The 16,162-nt window shown below is 30.3% G+C and overlaps 2 protein-coding genes across 2 annotated transcripts; both read right to left on the bottom strand.

The window, feature by feature from the left end:
* Positions 1-1,095: 1,095 nt before the first annotated feature.
* Positions 1,096-9,802, bottom strand: LOC135952190 (uncharacterized). Its single transcript, XM_065502031.1, has 5 exons — positions 9,259-9,802; positions 8,804-9,088; positions 8,075-8,724; positions 7,844-8,015; positions 1,096-2,244 (listed from the first exon to the last, which is right to left on the bottom strand). The coding sequence occupies exons 1-5, from the start codon at positions 9,562-9,564 to the stop codon at positions 2,074-2,076; spliced, it is 1,584 nt and encodes a 527-aa protein (XP_065358103.1). The 5' UTR covers positions 9,565-9,802; the 3' UTR covers positions 1,096-2,073.
* A 4,022-nt stretch (positions 9,803-13,824) lies between these two features.
* Positions 13,825-15,734, bottom strand: LOC135951822 (zinc finger CCCH-type with G patch domain-containing protein). Its single transcript, XM_065501556.1, has 4 exons — positions 15,614-15,734; positions 14,844-15,552; positions 14,640-14,788; positions 13,825-14,573 (listed from the first exon to the last, which is right to left on the bottom strand). Exons 1-4 carry the CDS (start codon positions 15,632-15,634, stop codon positions 13,983-13,985), a joined length of 1,470 nt encoding a protein of 489 aa, XP_065357628.1. The 5' UTR covers positions 15,635-15,734; the 3' UTR covers positions 13,825-13,982.
* Positions 15,735-16,162: the final 428 nt, after the last annotated feature.

The raw sequence follows: 16,162 nt of genomic DNA, 5'->3' as shown, positions 1-16,162 counted from the left end.
ACTCCATTTTATGAATGATGTCATGCATTGCTTTACAGAATTAATGTATATTGTCAACAAAAGGCTCATTTTATGAGAATGCATTCAAAAGCACAAAGCAGTGCATTCAATCCGTTCTCTGGTGTATACATTGATCTGTTCTCAAATTATTAATCAGCATAAACAAAATCGAAAGTGAAATGTTTATTTTAAATTAATTTTTCATTAACTTACGCAGTTAAAAATAAAAAAAATCCTGTCTGAATTACTGTACTTTTTTAATATAAAACTTAAAAGATTTGAAATCTAAACCAAACAAACATTTAAGTTGCCGAAATATCCAATTAACATTTTATTTGTATTAGAAAAAACAAACGAACGAACGTATGTATATATTCTCATTGTTATAACGTATTTTTTTTTTCTTTCTTTAATGTTTAACTTAAGAAATTTAATTAATTTCAAAACTATAATTTAATAACTTTATTATCACTATATTCTTAAAATTCTTGTTTGGGATTTATCATGGTTTTTATTGTTTTAACTACGTACTTTTATTTATTATATGTTTGTAGCATCTGTTTTAATTAAAAAGAAAACTTAAGTTTGTTATAAATTGTTTGATTTGATTTTATTAACAAAACCAAAGTAACAAAAACAAGAACATTTTTAGTTTTAAGAAAGCAAGACTTATTTTTTTATATTTATAAAATAGTAGATTATGTGTAGGTATTTATACAAAAAAACTAAAAAAAACAACTGTAATTATAAAAAAAAAAAAAACACATTTACTGCAAGTGGCCTTTGTTTAAAAACTAATAACAATTCTAATTCTAGCTATCATTAAATTTCTCATTCGAAAAAAAACAACTAAAAGTTTCATACATATAAAACAGTCTTTAAGACAAAAGTGATTTTCATCAGCTTTAAGCTAAATTATCAAACAATGTTTCAAGTTGGTTTTTGTATTATTATTTTTTTGTATTTTAACAGATGCATTTTCAAATATTGCTTTAGAAAATCTAAACAAGTAAAAGACAGAAACAAAGCAATAATAAATCTACTCATACTCACTGTCCTTTTGTATTAAATGTTTATAAAGAAAACAAGAATATGTTGTGTAGAATGGATTTCCTTTATACAGTTTGGTAGGGACAACTCCGTAACGTTTGACGTAATGTTAGTGATAATAACAAAAAAAAAAAAAAAACTTACAATGAATTAAGAATTATGTATGAAATGTTATAGAGTCGTGTATATTAAATAATTTTGTAGTTAGTTTTTTAGATTTAGGTTAATATTACAAAACAAATTTATATAATTTTTATTTCCTTTATTTTTTGTATTTATTTTAAATAATTTTTTTATTAAATTGGAAAAATAATAAAAAAAGATAAATAATTTAAAATGTTTGTATTTTATTTAATTTTCATTAAAACATATAAAAGGGAATGTATAACTTTTTCTATTTACCTTCTAATAATTAATTCCATTATTGTTTTATTTCAGATTTTTTTTTTTTTTTTTTAAATTAATACTTTATTTTGTTTTATTTTATTTGTAAAGCAAGTTTAGTTCTTTTCGTTTAAACATTTTATAAAAATTATACTAATACAGACATTTTCTTTTTAATTGCTGGGAGGGGACTTTATTTATTTAAGTACATTTTATCGTCATTTGTATTTAAAAGAAATAAAGACGTTTTTCTACACACATTAAAATTTTATAAATTAAAAATGTTTTTATAAAAATTAGTCATAATGAAATGAAGTTTCATTTTGATAACGAAATACATACAATAATTAACAAGCTTCGTTTTGATCAATTAAATTTAATTTTTTTTGCACAATTTTGTTTTGTTTTTAATATTGATTTCCTCTTTTCGGTATCGTTTATCTTTATCTTTATTTTAATTTGTGTTTTTTGTTAAATCATCATCGCCATACACACCCACATTCATACGTCAAAGCCATCTTATCAAATCTATAATATGTAACTAACTGGTTCCTGTGTACCATGGACTACTAAACTGCTCACATTACTCAACTAACTCACAATCACTCAATTTTACACCCTGTCTGTCGTCTTTTTACATTAGTTGTTGTAGTTTTGTCGTCCACCCAATTCCAAAAGGAAACGATCTGGATGATCCATCCAATCAGCAGCTGTTAATTTAACTGTACGTTGTCGTTCAGCTTCTTTTATTTGCCACTTTTTAATATCCAACTGCACTTCACGTGATGTCTTATCTCCACAGCCCCATACCTAGAACAAAAAAAAAAAAAAACAATAAATAATAACTAAACCAAAAATAATACCAAAAAAGTTAAGTATATAACAAAAAATACAATTAAAACAAAAAATAACGCTATGTTTTTTGTTTGTTATGGAAGCTTTGATGCGTGATAACTAATAATTAATATTTATTTGTACATGAGTGATGATTTCTGTTTTTTTGTTCTTTTATACGATTGTGAATAAATTTATACCTTAAAAAAAACTAACGAAATTTAAAATAATTATAAGACAAATAAATGCATATACATAAATATATATACTATATAAAACAAATGTTCTATTACAATTAATAAACCAAATATATTAAATTAATTGAAATATACTAAATAAACAAATATATAAAAAATATTTAAAAAAAACTACTTTTATCTCGTATACAACTAACATTTGAACTATTTACAATAAAGAAAAGTTGACAGAAATTGGATTTGGACTGGTTAAGCGAAAAGTGTGCACGACCACAAGAATCCTATGGGGAAACCAGAACGAGGATAGGACGTGGGACCTGCTCAAAATGAGTAAGTCCGAGGTTAGTAGGGTGGTGCGAATTTTAACGGGACTATCATGGCATGTGGTAAGGAAAAAGTTTGTTAAAATATTTGGAGACTTGTTACTATACAATTAAATATCAGCGGTATTCATGATATAGTAGAGTAAAATAGCAATTAAGTGTCACAAAATTTTATAAATTGTGAACGTATCTTTATAATTCGATGTCGATTAATATGTTAATGGAATTTTTAATGCAGTTTTTACATTATTTCTCTTGATTTTTCTGTTATATTTTTTTTTTATATAAAATATACATACACATCTGCTCAAAATAATAGATACACCTAATTGGAAAAAATTTAAATGGCGGTAACATTGAAAATTTCCTCGCAAGCGTTAAGAATACATCATATTATTAAAATTTCTATCTGGCAATGTCATGTCAGTCAAAAATCTGGCAACTATTTGCTTTCATGTTGATTTTTAAAAACGAATTTATTTGAATTACAAAAAATTATTTGCTCATAAAAATAGATACACATCAGTAATTTGTAATTTGTTTATATACAATTTTTTTTTTGTGCAATTTTTTGTTCCTATTTACGTGAAACAGTAAGTATAATTTAAATTTTAGCAACAATTTTATAAAAAATAGGACTCTATTGAAGAAAATGGGACGAAATCATCATTGTACCGAAGATGAGAAAAAAATTGTTCAAACGATGAGAAATCAAGGAAAATCATTACGGGAAATAGCAAAGAGCATAGGAAGATCTTTACATTTTGTCCAAAATGCTTTATCTAAAAAACAAAAAAGAGAAACTCGCGGTAGACCAAAGAAAACCAGTCCAGAAACAGATAGGCGGATCGTCCTTATGGTTAAAAAAGACCCTTTCATATCATCGAAAGCTATTTCTGCGGAGCTATGTAACGAAATCAGTCCACAAACAGTTCGTCGTCGTCTTTTACAAGCTAAATTGCCGGGAAGAATTGCCAGAAAAGTGCCACTAATGCGCCAAAAAAATATCAAGACAAGATTAGAATTTGCTAAAGAGCACTTACAATGGTCCGGGTGTGAAGGCGAAAAAAAATGGAGAAATTTTTAATGGAGCGACGAAACAAAAATAAATTTGTTTGGAAACGACTGCCAAAGAAATGTACGCCGACCAAAAGGAAAAGAATTCCACGTTAAATTTACAAAAAGACGGTAAAACATGGCGGGGGAAACATAATGGTTTGGGGTTGCTTTTCATGGAATGGTGTTGGTCCGATATTCCGAATAGAAGATACCATGAATGCTAGTGGGTATAGAGACATATTGGAAAACGTAATGCTTCCATATGCATCGGAAAATATGCCATTAATATGGACATTCCAGCAGGACAACGACCCAAAACATAGTTCAAGATTAGTTAAAAACTGGTTCTTGGAGAATAACGTACCTGTTTTAAGCTGGCCCAGCCAATCCCCTGATTTAAACCCAATAGAAAACTTGTGGAGTGAATTAAAGATAAGGCTTTCGAAGGAAGTTTTCAAAAATAAAGACGATTTATGGGAGAAAACGCAAAAAATATGGTACGAGATTCCATTGGAGAAGTGTCAGAACTTGATATCCAGTATGCCCAGAAGAGTGGAGAAAGTTTTACAAAACAAAGGTGGATATACTGGATACTAGCTTTACTTTAATAATAAACTAATTTTTTTAAGATAAAATTTATTAGCTTTTGTTTAATAAGAATTTTTAAAAATGTATCTATTATTATGAGCAGCAAATTTTTCGAAATTTAAGAAATTTAATTTACTTTATAATATTTATTATTAATTATGAAATATTTTGTTTTTGTTTTTTACTCTCCTTTTAACTATAAATAAAAATCGACTGAATTTTTTTTTATAATTTTACAATATACCATTATTTTTTTTCGTTTTTAAAAAATAAATTTTGGTGTATCTATTATTTTGAGCAGATGTGTATTTTAAAATAAAATTAAATTCATTTCAAAACAAAAATATCAAGGCGTATTAACAAGGTGAGTGCATAAAATCAGCTGTTTCTTAATTCGCTGTGGTTTTATGTACACTATATGTCAAACTTTGTTTATGTTTACATTTGTTATTGTAAATAACATAGTAATATTTTAATTCGCCTTGATTTTGACATTTACCGTACATTTTAACAAAAACAAATTGCCTGTTGTTTTTGCATTGTTGTATTTGTTGCTGGGACGCACTCACCTTGTTAATACGCCTTGAAAAATATGAAATTCAAAATTACCTCATATATGTAGTTTAAAAAGAGTAAAGCAGTAAAAAAGTAGTTTTAATGTATTTTGATTTCTGCTAAACTGCTCTTTTGCTACTTTGCTATAGAAAGTACTCTACATTGTGAATACCGCTATATATCATAAAAATAATTTTATATGTCCGTCATAGAACTATTTTTATTAAAAAATTGATTTGTCAAAATTACTAATGCATTAAATAAGTCATTCGACGAGAAAACTCTTTCGCTTTAAACATGTGTTGGCTTTATCGTTATTAAAGCATTATAAAGACAATCAAAATGTATTCTCCGATTGCTACTTGCTTCAAATAAATCTAATTCCCGCTTAAAACTTTCAGCATTTGATTTTAAATGTTTAGGGCTTTCCTTTTCAATATTGATTGAATATTCTAATTGGTTTTTAAAATTTTGCTCCATTTATATTTCGGAAACCTCATCATCAACGCTTTGAACAGATGAGGGAACATTGTGGTCAAATATACGTTCATACATTTGCTGTCCATAAATTTTTAACATTGTGTTTTTATATAATAATTTATCTTATAATGTTGAAGTTTTTAGGTTTAATTTAATTGAATGAACCGTTTTTTGAGAAATCGTAGAATTTTTAGATAACTTCTGTTCATAAAGTGTGTTCATTATAGCATCACCTATCAGATAAATGGCTTCATTTCGGCTTAATGCTTCTACTGTATCCTTAATGGTGTTTAAAACTTCCACTAATATTTGGAACAAGCCATTCATCAAGCAGATATGTCATATTTAAATGTATTAAACTATTTTTAATTAATTTTAAATTTCCCGTTTTTTCCGGGAAAAAAATTTTGCAGACAATAATTTTACGGGAAATACCGGGATTTCCCGGGCGGGAATTCCCGGACCCCAAACCCTATATGCAATATAAAATTTATTATTTTAGCTTATCAGTGTCTTTTAGTTAATCATAAAAATATACTTCAATAATTCTAGCAAAGTGTCAAAATTTGTTACCATAAAAAATAGCTTCTATTTCTCTCTCTCATACATAATAAGAGAGAAAATCTATAGAAACTAAACCGTTTAATCTTGAACTGCTAAAGAAATTTACTAAAATTATTTTAATGGTGATTTTTTTTCGAAAGTGTTACCATAAAAACTATGAGGTATGGAGTAATAGAAATCAGAATTATAATTTTTTACATTTGTAATCTCCAACTGTCACGAAATTTACAAAAAATTTGGCCATAGCTGAACCAGAGGCCAGAGAGTTCATATAAATGGCTGTCTCCTATTTGAAGAGAGATAATTTGCCCCACGTAGACAGTGCTGATGTTCATGCGAGGACAAACTAAAGTTTGATTTATTCAGATTTATATCCAAACTCGCAAAAGTATGTATGTCGTTTCAAAACGAGATTGCCAAGTAGATATATGAAAAAATCATGCTATAAGTGTGCCAAAGATGGTCCGTAGAGTTCATTAACAAACTTTTCGGGCTGTCTCTTATTTGAAGATTCCCTCGGATTCCCTGCTGATGTCCATGCGAGAACTTATTAAGGTTTGTGTTATTCTGAAATATTAAATAAATTTTATGTGGACTTACCTCCCAGAACATCAGACTATTTGATCTCGTTTTTATATCCAATCTCTTTTAAGTATGTATGACATTTCGGAACGAGATGACCAAGAATTTGACGCGTGAAAAACGATACCTTTTTAAGGAATTTTGAAAATGTGCACAGATCCCAACTGTCTGTGGATACTACGGTTTATTTACTCTTGGGTTTCAGAGGAAACTTTCATTTCCTTTTGAGCATAAGGAATTTGCATGAATGATTTCAAAAAATAACAATTTTCAATAACGAACAAATTGGTTTTCTTGAAATCGTACGATTCTGTATATTGAAACAAGTTTGTTTACTCGAAAGTACGAGTAAACCATGTGGATTTGAATTATATGTATATCTAAAACTACTCGGATTTGGTTTACAGAACAGAAGGGATATCGAAGAAATATATGTACCAGATACTGAACCATTTGACGAGGAATAAAACACGAGTTATCAATTTAACTTTCCAGAAAAAGAAAGTACGATTTTCTTTCCTGAACATGCCAATATGGAGAGCTAACGCATGGATACTGTAAATAATGAACTAGCAGTAGCGTTTTTGTATATGAGAGTAAGTTTTAATGTTGCAGCCGAATCATATCTTGGAGGAATCATTACTCGTGGAATCATTACACTTGATTGTATAGGATATGTAACAGTTGAAAAATATGTCTTCATTTCAGTGCCGGGCAAATGCTTAAATATTTTACACCGAATGGAATCGGCAGCTGAGAAGTAAACTCAGTTTAAATAACGATAAAACTGAAATTTTATAGATGTTGTCAACGGAAGGAGATGGAACTCTGTTTATCTGAGAGTGATAAATATCTAGCAGTCATACCGAATTCATATTGCGCATTATCATTTAGGCTAATGAATTCATGCAGTGTTTCAAACATTAAAATCGGCTCAGGTTTTATACAGGATATAACTAGAACATTCAAAATACGTAAATAAATCGAGCTAGTAGTAGTTTTTTTTGTTATATCTCATTGTGAGCCGATTTTCTCGTTTTCAAATTGCAACTGATCCAGGACTATATCCGATATATTTATGTATCAATCATGATTGTAAGTTATTTAGGGGCTATAAAACTTATTTTTGGGTATTATCACGTTGGTTGCGGAAATATCTTGAAAATCATTATCAGTATTTTAAAGAACAATATTTTAATTAACAAAAACAGATATATACATACATACCTCAATTGAAAGCAAAACAGCTGCAATACCTTTACAATCAACATTTTCAAAATGCTCATCTACGGATAATATCGGTTTTCTAGGATCAGAACCGGCACGTAAACCTTTAGGATAACCACGTATAGTTGTATTCAAGTACAAAATATTTGACTTCTTCTCCAACATGGAAAATCTAGATGAATTTTTTTTTAAATTTATTTTTGTTAAAATGTAAAGTTCACAATTACTTACTTGGGCCACAATTGTATCACACAGCTGCCCTCGCCACCGGTATACAAATGAGTTTCTTTCCATTCGGCCGGCGAAGCAATCAAATACGTTTGATCATCTTTAGTGTGTATAAGAATCAATGTGGGTCCTCGATAACCGAGAACGTGATGCAAAAAACGATTTGCACCCAGACCGTGTTCGTTTGAATCATATAACAATGTCCAATGTGAGGGCATCATGGACAATTTTTCAATGAAAATTTGCGAGGCCGAAGCCTTATTAGCTGTTGGTGAAGTAACCTTTTGTGGTTTCGAATACAGAGGAGGCAAGGCACCGGCCAGCAACCAGGCTTGTGATAATGGCATTAATGAAGACGAAGCATCAACAATATCGGTAGAACCACCATTAGAGCTGTTTAACGATGAAGATGATGATTTGTCACCAAATGGATTACGTTGTTCCAAAACTGGTGTTTGTAATTCAATGCCGCATGATTGTCCGTCTTGTTCCAGGCCACGATAGGCGGTTGATAGAGTGTGAACACAATATTTGTGCACCAGTAATACTAAACGAATCAGATTTTGTTCGAACCAACGACAAACAAAACCAAGACTAAGGGTATCGTGACTGAAGAAAATCGATTTTGTAACGGAACTGAATGTGCGATTTATCTGAAAGAAAAATAAATTTTATTATATGTATTTGAAAAAAAATGCAGTTAAATTTGTAAAAGAAATTTTTAAAACTTACCGATGGGCATACTATCGAATTACCCGAATGTTGCATGGCAATTGTGTAACAAATATGCAATAATCGTGTAACACCTGCCTTATCAATAAAGTCTGGATTATCCTGTTGGGCATACATTTTAATGTAACATTCCAATGCCTTGGCATCATCCATTATGCCCAAGAAACGTTCACATTGTTGACGAAACGCTACAGTGCCCAAGTGAGCGGTAGTGGCTCGAGATGTTGTGTGCATTAATTTAAATAGGCGTTGACCCAAATCGGTGTAGTGGGGAAACACTTGGGACTAGAATAATAAACATTAATATAGTATGTATAAAATAACCGTAACAAATGTCAAATAAAATTCAATTAGCACAATCACTTTTATTTAAGATCATTAAAGTCAATAAGAATCCACAAACAAAAAAAAAAGAAAAACAAATAACAAAATTTAGTTATACACGAACAACTTACCACAAAAATCTCCGACGCTATCCCATTAACGCCACATTTAGCTGAAGATTTCTCTTTAAGAATCTCAGATAGTTTTTCTATAGGCACTAATTGGGTGAAGTATTTCTCTGTAACATCCGAACCCGATGCAGAACGACTCATAGTACTTTCGACCTTGAGCATAGCTGCCGAAGAAGCACTTCCTAAAGCATTTGATTTCCCGTTCGCCTGATGATGTCCACTTGATTTACCACCTTTAGCTTTCCCATCGGGCACTTCGCCACCCTCACCGCTAGCACCATCCGATTTTGATGTTGAATTTCCCATGTCAACAAAAGCTGCCGAACTCTCTTATGGTTGTTCTATAAAAATTTATATTTTGTTTGTTTTCCTTTCTAATTCTGACCCGCACGTGAGTGTCAACAATGGAATTGATTGTCCAAACAAAAAAATGTCAGTTCTTTTTCCTCTAGAATCGAAATGCGCAATAAATATGAAATTGCAACAAGACCGTGGATAAAAAAAGATTGAAAAAATAAGAGAATCACTGTCGTCCAGTCACACAAGAATTTAAAAGTCAATTTGCTGCTTATCTCTACAAATTCGTAACAGTGTTGCCAGGCGAATTTTACACTACAGGTGACGTTAAAAAGCCAGCTGACTATGTTTTCTCATTCCTATCTGTCAAAGTTTGTTTACATTTGCTTGTTAACGGTTTTGTTTCTTTTAAGAAAAAAAATTAAAAAAGTAGAAAGGTGAATTTGTGATCTTAAACAATAGATATACATTAGAGTGCGACAAAAAAATAAAATTGTGAATTTTGACAATTTCGTACAAATTTCGATTATTTTAAATTAAATTGCAAAAGTAATTAGTTAAAATTTTTACAAAAACTGAAAAAATTGCATTTTCCCCCCTGTAAACGCACCTAAAACTTTAGCATCGTTGCGGCACCAGTTAACGTTATCCTAATATTTTACACAAGTACTTCTATAATACATAGAACAATTCTAGTGGGAGGACGGCCTGTACCTAGAAATTTTTTTTCGTCCATACAATCTTGGAGCACTCTAATATACATATACAGTAGCAGTGTCCTTAAAGTTACATCTTAAAAAAATATTAAATACCTACATACACATCTGCTCAAAATAATAGATACACCTAATTGGAAAAAATTTAAATGGCGGTAACATTGAAAATTTCCTCGCAAGCGTTAAGAATACATCATATTATTAAAATTTCTATCTGGCAATGTCATGTCAGTCAAAAATCTGGCAACTATTTGCTTTCATGTTGATTTTTAAAAACGAATTTATTTGAATTACAAAAAATTATTTGCTCATAAAAATAGATACACATCAGTAATTTGTAATTTGTTTATATACAATTTTTTTTTTGTGCAATTTTTTGTTCCTATTTACGTGAAACAGTAAGTATAATTTAAATTTTAGCAACAATTTTATAAAAAATAGGACTCTATTGAAGAAAATGGGACGAAATCATCATTGTACCGAAGATGAGAAAAAAATTGTTCAAACGATGAGAAATCAAGGAAAATCATTACGGGAAATAGCAAAGAGCATAGGAAGATCTTTACATTTTGTCCAAAATGCTTTATCTAAAAAACAAAAAAGAGAAACTCGCGGTAGACCAAAGAAAACCAGTCCAGAAACAGATAGGCGGATCGTCCTTATGGTTAAAAAAGACCCTTTCGGAACAAATCAAGATCCGCGTAACAGTTTATATTTTCATAATTTGTTTTCTGTTAATATTCACATTTTCTGTATTGACGGCCTTCGGCCGGATGAAGGGACTTTTAACTCTGGGGTGTATCGAACACCGGCTTCGCTAAAATCACTTTTTCTGTATATCAAAATTTTCTGAAGTACTGTCATATAAAATCAAAAAGGAATTTTTGGTTCACAATATTAATAAACTGTACCATATTATATATCATATTAAAGGTATTGTGAAGCACTATTCAATGATACCCATAACGATCAGTTTGTTTTCCGAATATATGAGAAATGTACTATTATATGTATTGACTTTAAATTCATATAACTCTTAAACTAAGAGAGAGCAGGGAAAAATATTAACGTTTTTGTGCTTATAATTATGAGAGCTATCAACACCAAAGAAATTATAAAAATGCAAGCTGTTTCGCTGATCTTGATTTATACCGACCCTTTCATATCATCGAAAGCTATTTCTGCGGAGCTATGTAACGAAATCAGTCCACAAACAGTTCGTCGTCGTCTTTTACAAGCTAAATTGCCGGGAAGAATTGCCAGAAAAGTGCCACTAATGCGCCAAAAAAATATCAAGACAAGATTAGAATTTGCTAAAGAGCACTTACAATGGTCCGGGTGTGAAGGCGAAAAAAAATGGAGAAATATTTTATGGAGCGACGAAACAAAAATAAATTTGTTTGGAAACGACTGCCAAAGAAATGTACGCCGACCAAAAGGAAAAGAATTCCACGTTAAATTTACAAAAAAGACGGTAAAACATGGCGGGGGAAACATAATGGTTTAGGGTTGCTTTTCATGGAATGGTGTTGGTCCGATATTCCGAATAGAAGATACCATGAATGCTAGTGGGTATAGAGACATATTGGAAAACGTAATGCTTCCATATGCATCGGAAAATATGCCATTAATATGGACATTCCAGCAGGACAACGACCCAAAACATAGTTCAAGATTAGTTAAAAACTGGTTCTTGGAGAATAACGTACCTGTTTTAAGCTGGCCCTGCCAATCCCCTGATTTAAACCCAATAGAAAACTTGTGGAGTGAATTAAAGATAAGGCTTTCGAAGGAAGTTTTCAAAAATAAAGACGATTTATGGGAGAAAACGCAAAACATATGGTACGAGATTCCATTGGAGAAGTGTCAGAACTTGATATCCAGTATGCCCAGAAGAGTGGAGAAAGTTTTACAAAACAAAGGTGGATATACTGGATACTAGCTTTACTTTAATAATAAACAAATTTTTTTAAGATAAAATTTATTAGCTTTTGTTTAATAAGAATTTTTAAAAATGTATCTATTATTATGAGCACCAAATTTTTCGAAATTTAAGAAATTTAATTTACTTTATAATATTTATTATTAATTATGAAATATTTTGTTTTTGTTTTTTACTCTCCTTTTAACTATAAATAAAAATCGACTGAATTTTTTTTATAATTTTACAATATACCATTATTTTTTTTCGTTTTTAAAAAATAAATTTTGGTGTATCTATTATTTTGAGCAGATGTGTATATTGGTTTGAAATTGATTCGAAAATTGTTTCTTTTATAAGAAATATACATGTGTATCATGGTACAATTATTAGGGAGAGTTTCCAATGTTCACCCCTAAAACGTCAAACTATGTGTATTACCTTTCAAACAGAATATATATATCCATTTGAATAATTTCATTCTGCATGAATCTGGTAAGTAGAATTTTTCTTTTCCCTCACTTTTTAATTGCCCGGGAAATCGGGATTCATTTTGAAATTTCCCGGGATTACGGGAATTCGCGCCTAGAACAAATTATTCAATTTTAAGAATATGGATTTCGTTAAAAATCTAAAAAAATTTGTTTGGTTTTAAAATGTAATTGGATAAAAATAAAAAAATTGCTTTGCATTTTTTTTAATTTTGAATTGCATTGTTTTGCTTATTAAATCAAAAATTAAGTAAATATGTTAAATAAAACTTGATGATAATCCAATAATATGGTTTTATTCCAAAAATTTTAGTTTTACTCTTTGTGAAAAAGCAAAATACTAAAAAAACTACACTTTCCATTGGATAGAATTCTGTGACAGCCGTGAACTAGTGAATGGTATGAAAAGCTAATAATCGATTTTCGACTTTTCGATCAACCATTTTCATTTCGATTTTTACAGTCGATTAATCGAACCCAATAATCGATTTTTTTAATAATCGACCTGCATTTTTGGGAACTATAGCAAATTACCCATATACGCTATAATTACGGATTAAAATCATATTTTGGAAGAGTATTATAACTCCATTTTCCAATTTTATGGAAAAACTTTCGTAACACTTTTTATAAAAATTTCTTAAGACATACTGGAATCTTTAAGTAGTAATATACGATTTCCTAAGGGATTTCGATACCCTTAAATAAGATCTTCATATTGCTGTGATCATTTTCAAAAATTTATTTTGCTATTGAGAAATACCACCATTTTTTAGATTTTTGGCTCTACGGACAGTACCAAGATAGGGTCTATAAATTCTATAGTAATTTAGAACATATTGGGACATACAAATCAGGATTTCATTTTTTTAAAGCAGCAATGTGATTATAGAAAATTTGGCCTAAAGTAAAATTTTACATAAAAATGTGTCCACTTTGGAAGGTTCTTCATTCAGGTAGATAGGTATGACATAGTGCTTCATTTAAACATAGTGCTTCATTTAAACATCGTAACAACATTATTTTAAATATCAACTTTAATGCCAATCAATTTTCTAAATAATGACAATGAACCAAACGAAATTGACATTGTGAAGACTTACTTACCCCATTATTCAACCTTAATTATTAACACCGTAGATTTATCATAACATCCTTCTTTAATTCTTAATTTTAAGAATGGTTCTAAATAATAATTTACATTTTGTCTAATTATAATTCTTGTCATGATTAATTAAAATTAGCAATAATATAGTTTTAAATCCAAATAAAAAAAATACAAATCAAATACATATTAAATTAAAAAACACACAACTTTTCTTTTGTCTTTCGCGTAGCTTGTTCCCTTGACAAGGACTTTTCTTCTCGTTGCAACACATTCAATTCTACATTTTTAGCTTGCAACTTTTGTTTTAAGTGATCGTGAATCTTTGAGCCACTAGCATTACGTTTTAACGATTTTTCGACTTCGATAATTTCACGTTCCTTACGACGTATATCATCGGCCACACGCACGCTTTCCACATTGAGTGATTTAGAGGAATGACTTTGTAAAGATGGTTTACTTTTGGGTGCCTCAGTATTTTTGGAGGTGGATAAAATTGTGTCGTTGATGAAAGAGAATACATCAACAGGTGTTTTTTGAGACTCTCTTGCATAAGCTTTAGCATTCAATTGTTCCTGTTTCTTTTGATCTTTCTGAAGTTTTTTCTCCACACTAAAAAGATCTTTATCTCCGTTTGCAGCTTCTCGTAGTTCCATGCAGTGATCCAAAGAACGACCAGGTGGTAGAATTTGTGCTGTTACTGGAGTTATTATGCCACGGCCATCGGATCCTAAACCGGTTCCATATACATAACCCATTTTTTCCATTAGTTTAGAGCCAATACCCTTAAATTGAGTAACGAAAGAGAGTGTTATGACAAGAAGGATTTTTAGTAATGACCAATACTTTACCCTGGTATGTTTTTCCCAGTTTCCTAATGGTTGTGTCAGTTGGTAAGTGAACAAACTGTTAAAACATAAGTTAGAATCTAGAGAAGTTGTTTGATATTCATCGGAATCACTGTCAGAATCACTTGATGAGCCGCTAGATAAATCTTCATCTGGTATATAAAAAAATAAAATATTGTTTAAATATTTATCATTGGGTAAACTTACCATGAAATATTGGCAATAGGTCTTCAAAATTAAAATCTTTTTCTCGTTCCTTGTGCTCCCTATTATCCAAACGAACACGGCAGAGTTTTTCAACAAAGTTGGCACACAACACCCGCCCACGATGCCACATACGATCATTTTGTTTAGCCAAAACAACACAATTTCTCGACAGACGTGAAAAGTCCGGAACTGCATATTCTCTTAATTCGCCAGCTGGCACCGTTTCTCCATGTGAGAAGTGGCAATTGGCATCATCAAATCGGCAATTACCTTCAAAGTAGAAATTGCAAGGCAGCATTTCTCGATGGGTTGGATTGGTATACAGAACTCGCAATTTAACATCAACATTGCCATCCTCGTCTATGTACGCATCATCTTCTATGCCACATATAATGGCATTGTGATAACCTACTGCTCCCCATGTATGCTTGTGGGGAGCGGAACACTTTTCTCCTATCATTTTTTCGAATTTCTTTTTCAAGTCTTGTAATTTTGAGCCATCATCACGCTGTTCATCTTTGCCGATTTCATTGATCTCCCTCATAAATCTCTGCATTTCATCGTCGTTTATTTGATCACCATTCTTGTTTTCTTCCTCTGTAACTTGTGTCAATGCTATTAGCTCTATAATACTGTCTTTTAAAGCTTGCAATTCTTGTCGAGTACTTTCATCCTGTGTCGTCAATAGCGCCTGTTCTACAGTCAGCAACTGAAAGGATATATGCCTGATTTGTTATAATTTTACATTTTTAGGATTAATGATAACGTACCTGCAGCTCATATTCTTCCATATTTATTATAAAATAAACAGTATCTGGAAAATAAAAACCAATTTAGAGAACTAGCCCAAAGAGTTTTTTGTAGAAAAAAGTAAACAATTCTTAGAAAATAATAATTCTATAAGCCTGCACTGAACATACCCATCATAAAAGTATTCAAACAGCTGCAATTAATAACGCTGCCAGATTTATATCATTTATTTAAACCGTTATTTTTAATTCAGCTTTCAAATCAAATTTGTCAAGCACATTCTACATCTAAATTTGGAATAAATCTAGAATTGGGGGTAAGAATGATGATTTATTTTTCGGAGTTTTAGAGTTATACACATTTATAAATATACATTGAAATATACATTTTACTTTATCTTAAGTAGTTACATATATAAATATCGGATATTTAAACTTTAAATCCATATAATAGCAAGAAAATGAGATATCGATCATAAAAATCAATGGATTCTTTTCGAATTTATTCACAATTAAGTGAATTCGCTCATTTTCACAAAATTTTAGTTTTTTGTTTGATATACATACATA

Source organism: Calliphora vicina, chromosome 2 (genome assembly GCF_958450345.1).
Source record: "Calliphora vicina chromosome 2, idCalVici1.1, whole genome shotgun sequence".
Lineage (NCBI taxonomy): Eukaryota > Metazoa > Arthropoda > Insecta > Diptera > Calliphoridae > Calliphora > Calliphora vicina.
This window is presented reverse-complemented; position numbering and strand designations above follow the sequence as displayed.

Excerpts from the sequence above, each read along its gene's own strand:
- LOC135952190 (XM_065502031.1), bottom strand. The coding sequence starts at position 9,564 with ATGGGAAATTCAACATCAAAATCGGATGGTGCTAGCGGTGAGGGTGGC. Across the intron at positions 8,725-8,803 it reads ATTCGATAGTATGCCCATCG|ATAAATCGCACATTCAGTTC; the intron begins GTAAGTTTTAAA and ends TTTTTCTTTCAG. Across the intron at positions 8,016-8,074 it reads GTGATACAATTGTGGCCCAA|ATTTTCCATGTTGGAGAAGA; the intron begins GTAAGTAATTGT and ends AAATTCATCTAG.
- LOC135951822 (XM_065501556.1), bottom strand. The coding sequence starts at position 15,634 with ATGGAAGAATATGAGCTGCAG. Across the intron at positions 14,789-14,843 it reads CCTATTGCCAATATTTCATG|ATGAAGATTTATCTAGCGGC; the intron begins GTAAGTTTACCC and ends TTTATATACCAG. Across the intron at positions 14,574-14,639 it reads ACTGGGAAAAACATACCAGG|GGTATTGGCTCTAAACTAAT; the intron begins GTAAAGTATTGG and ends ACTCAATTTAAG.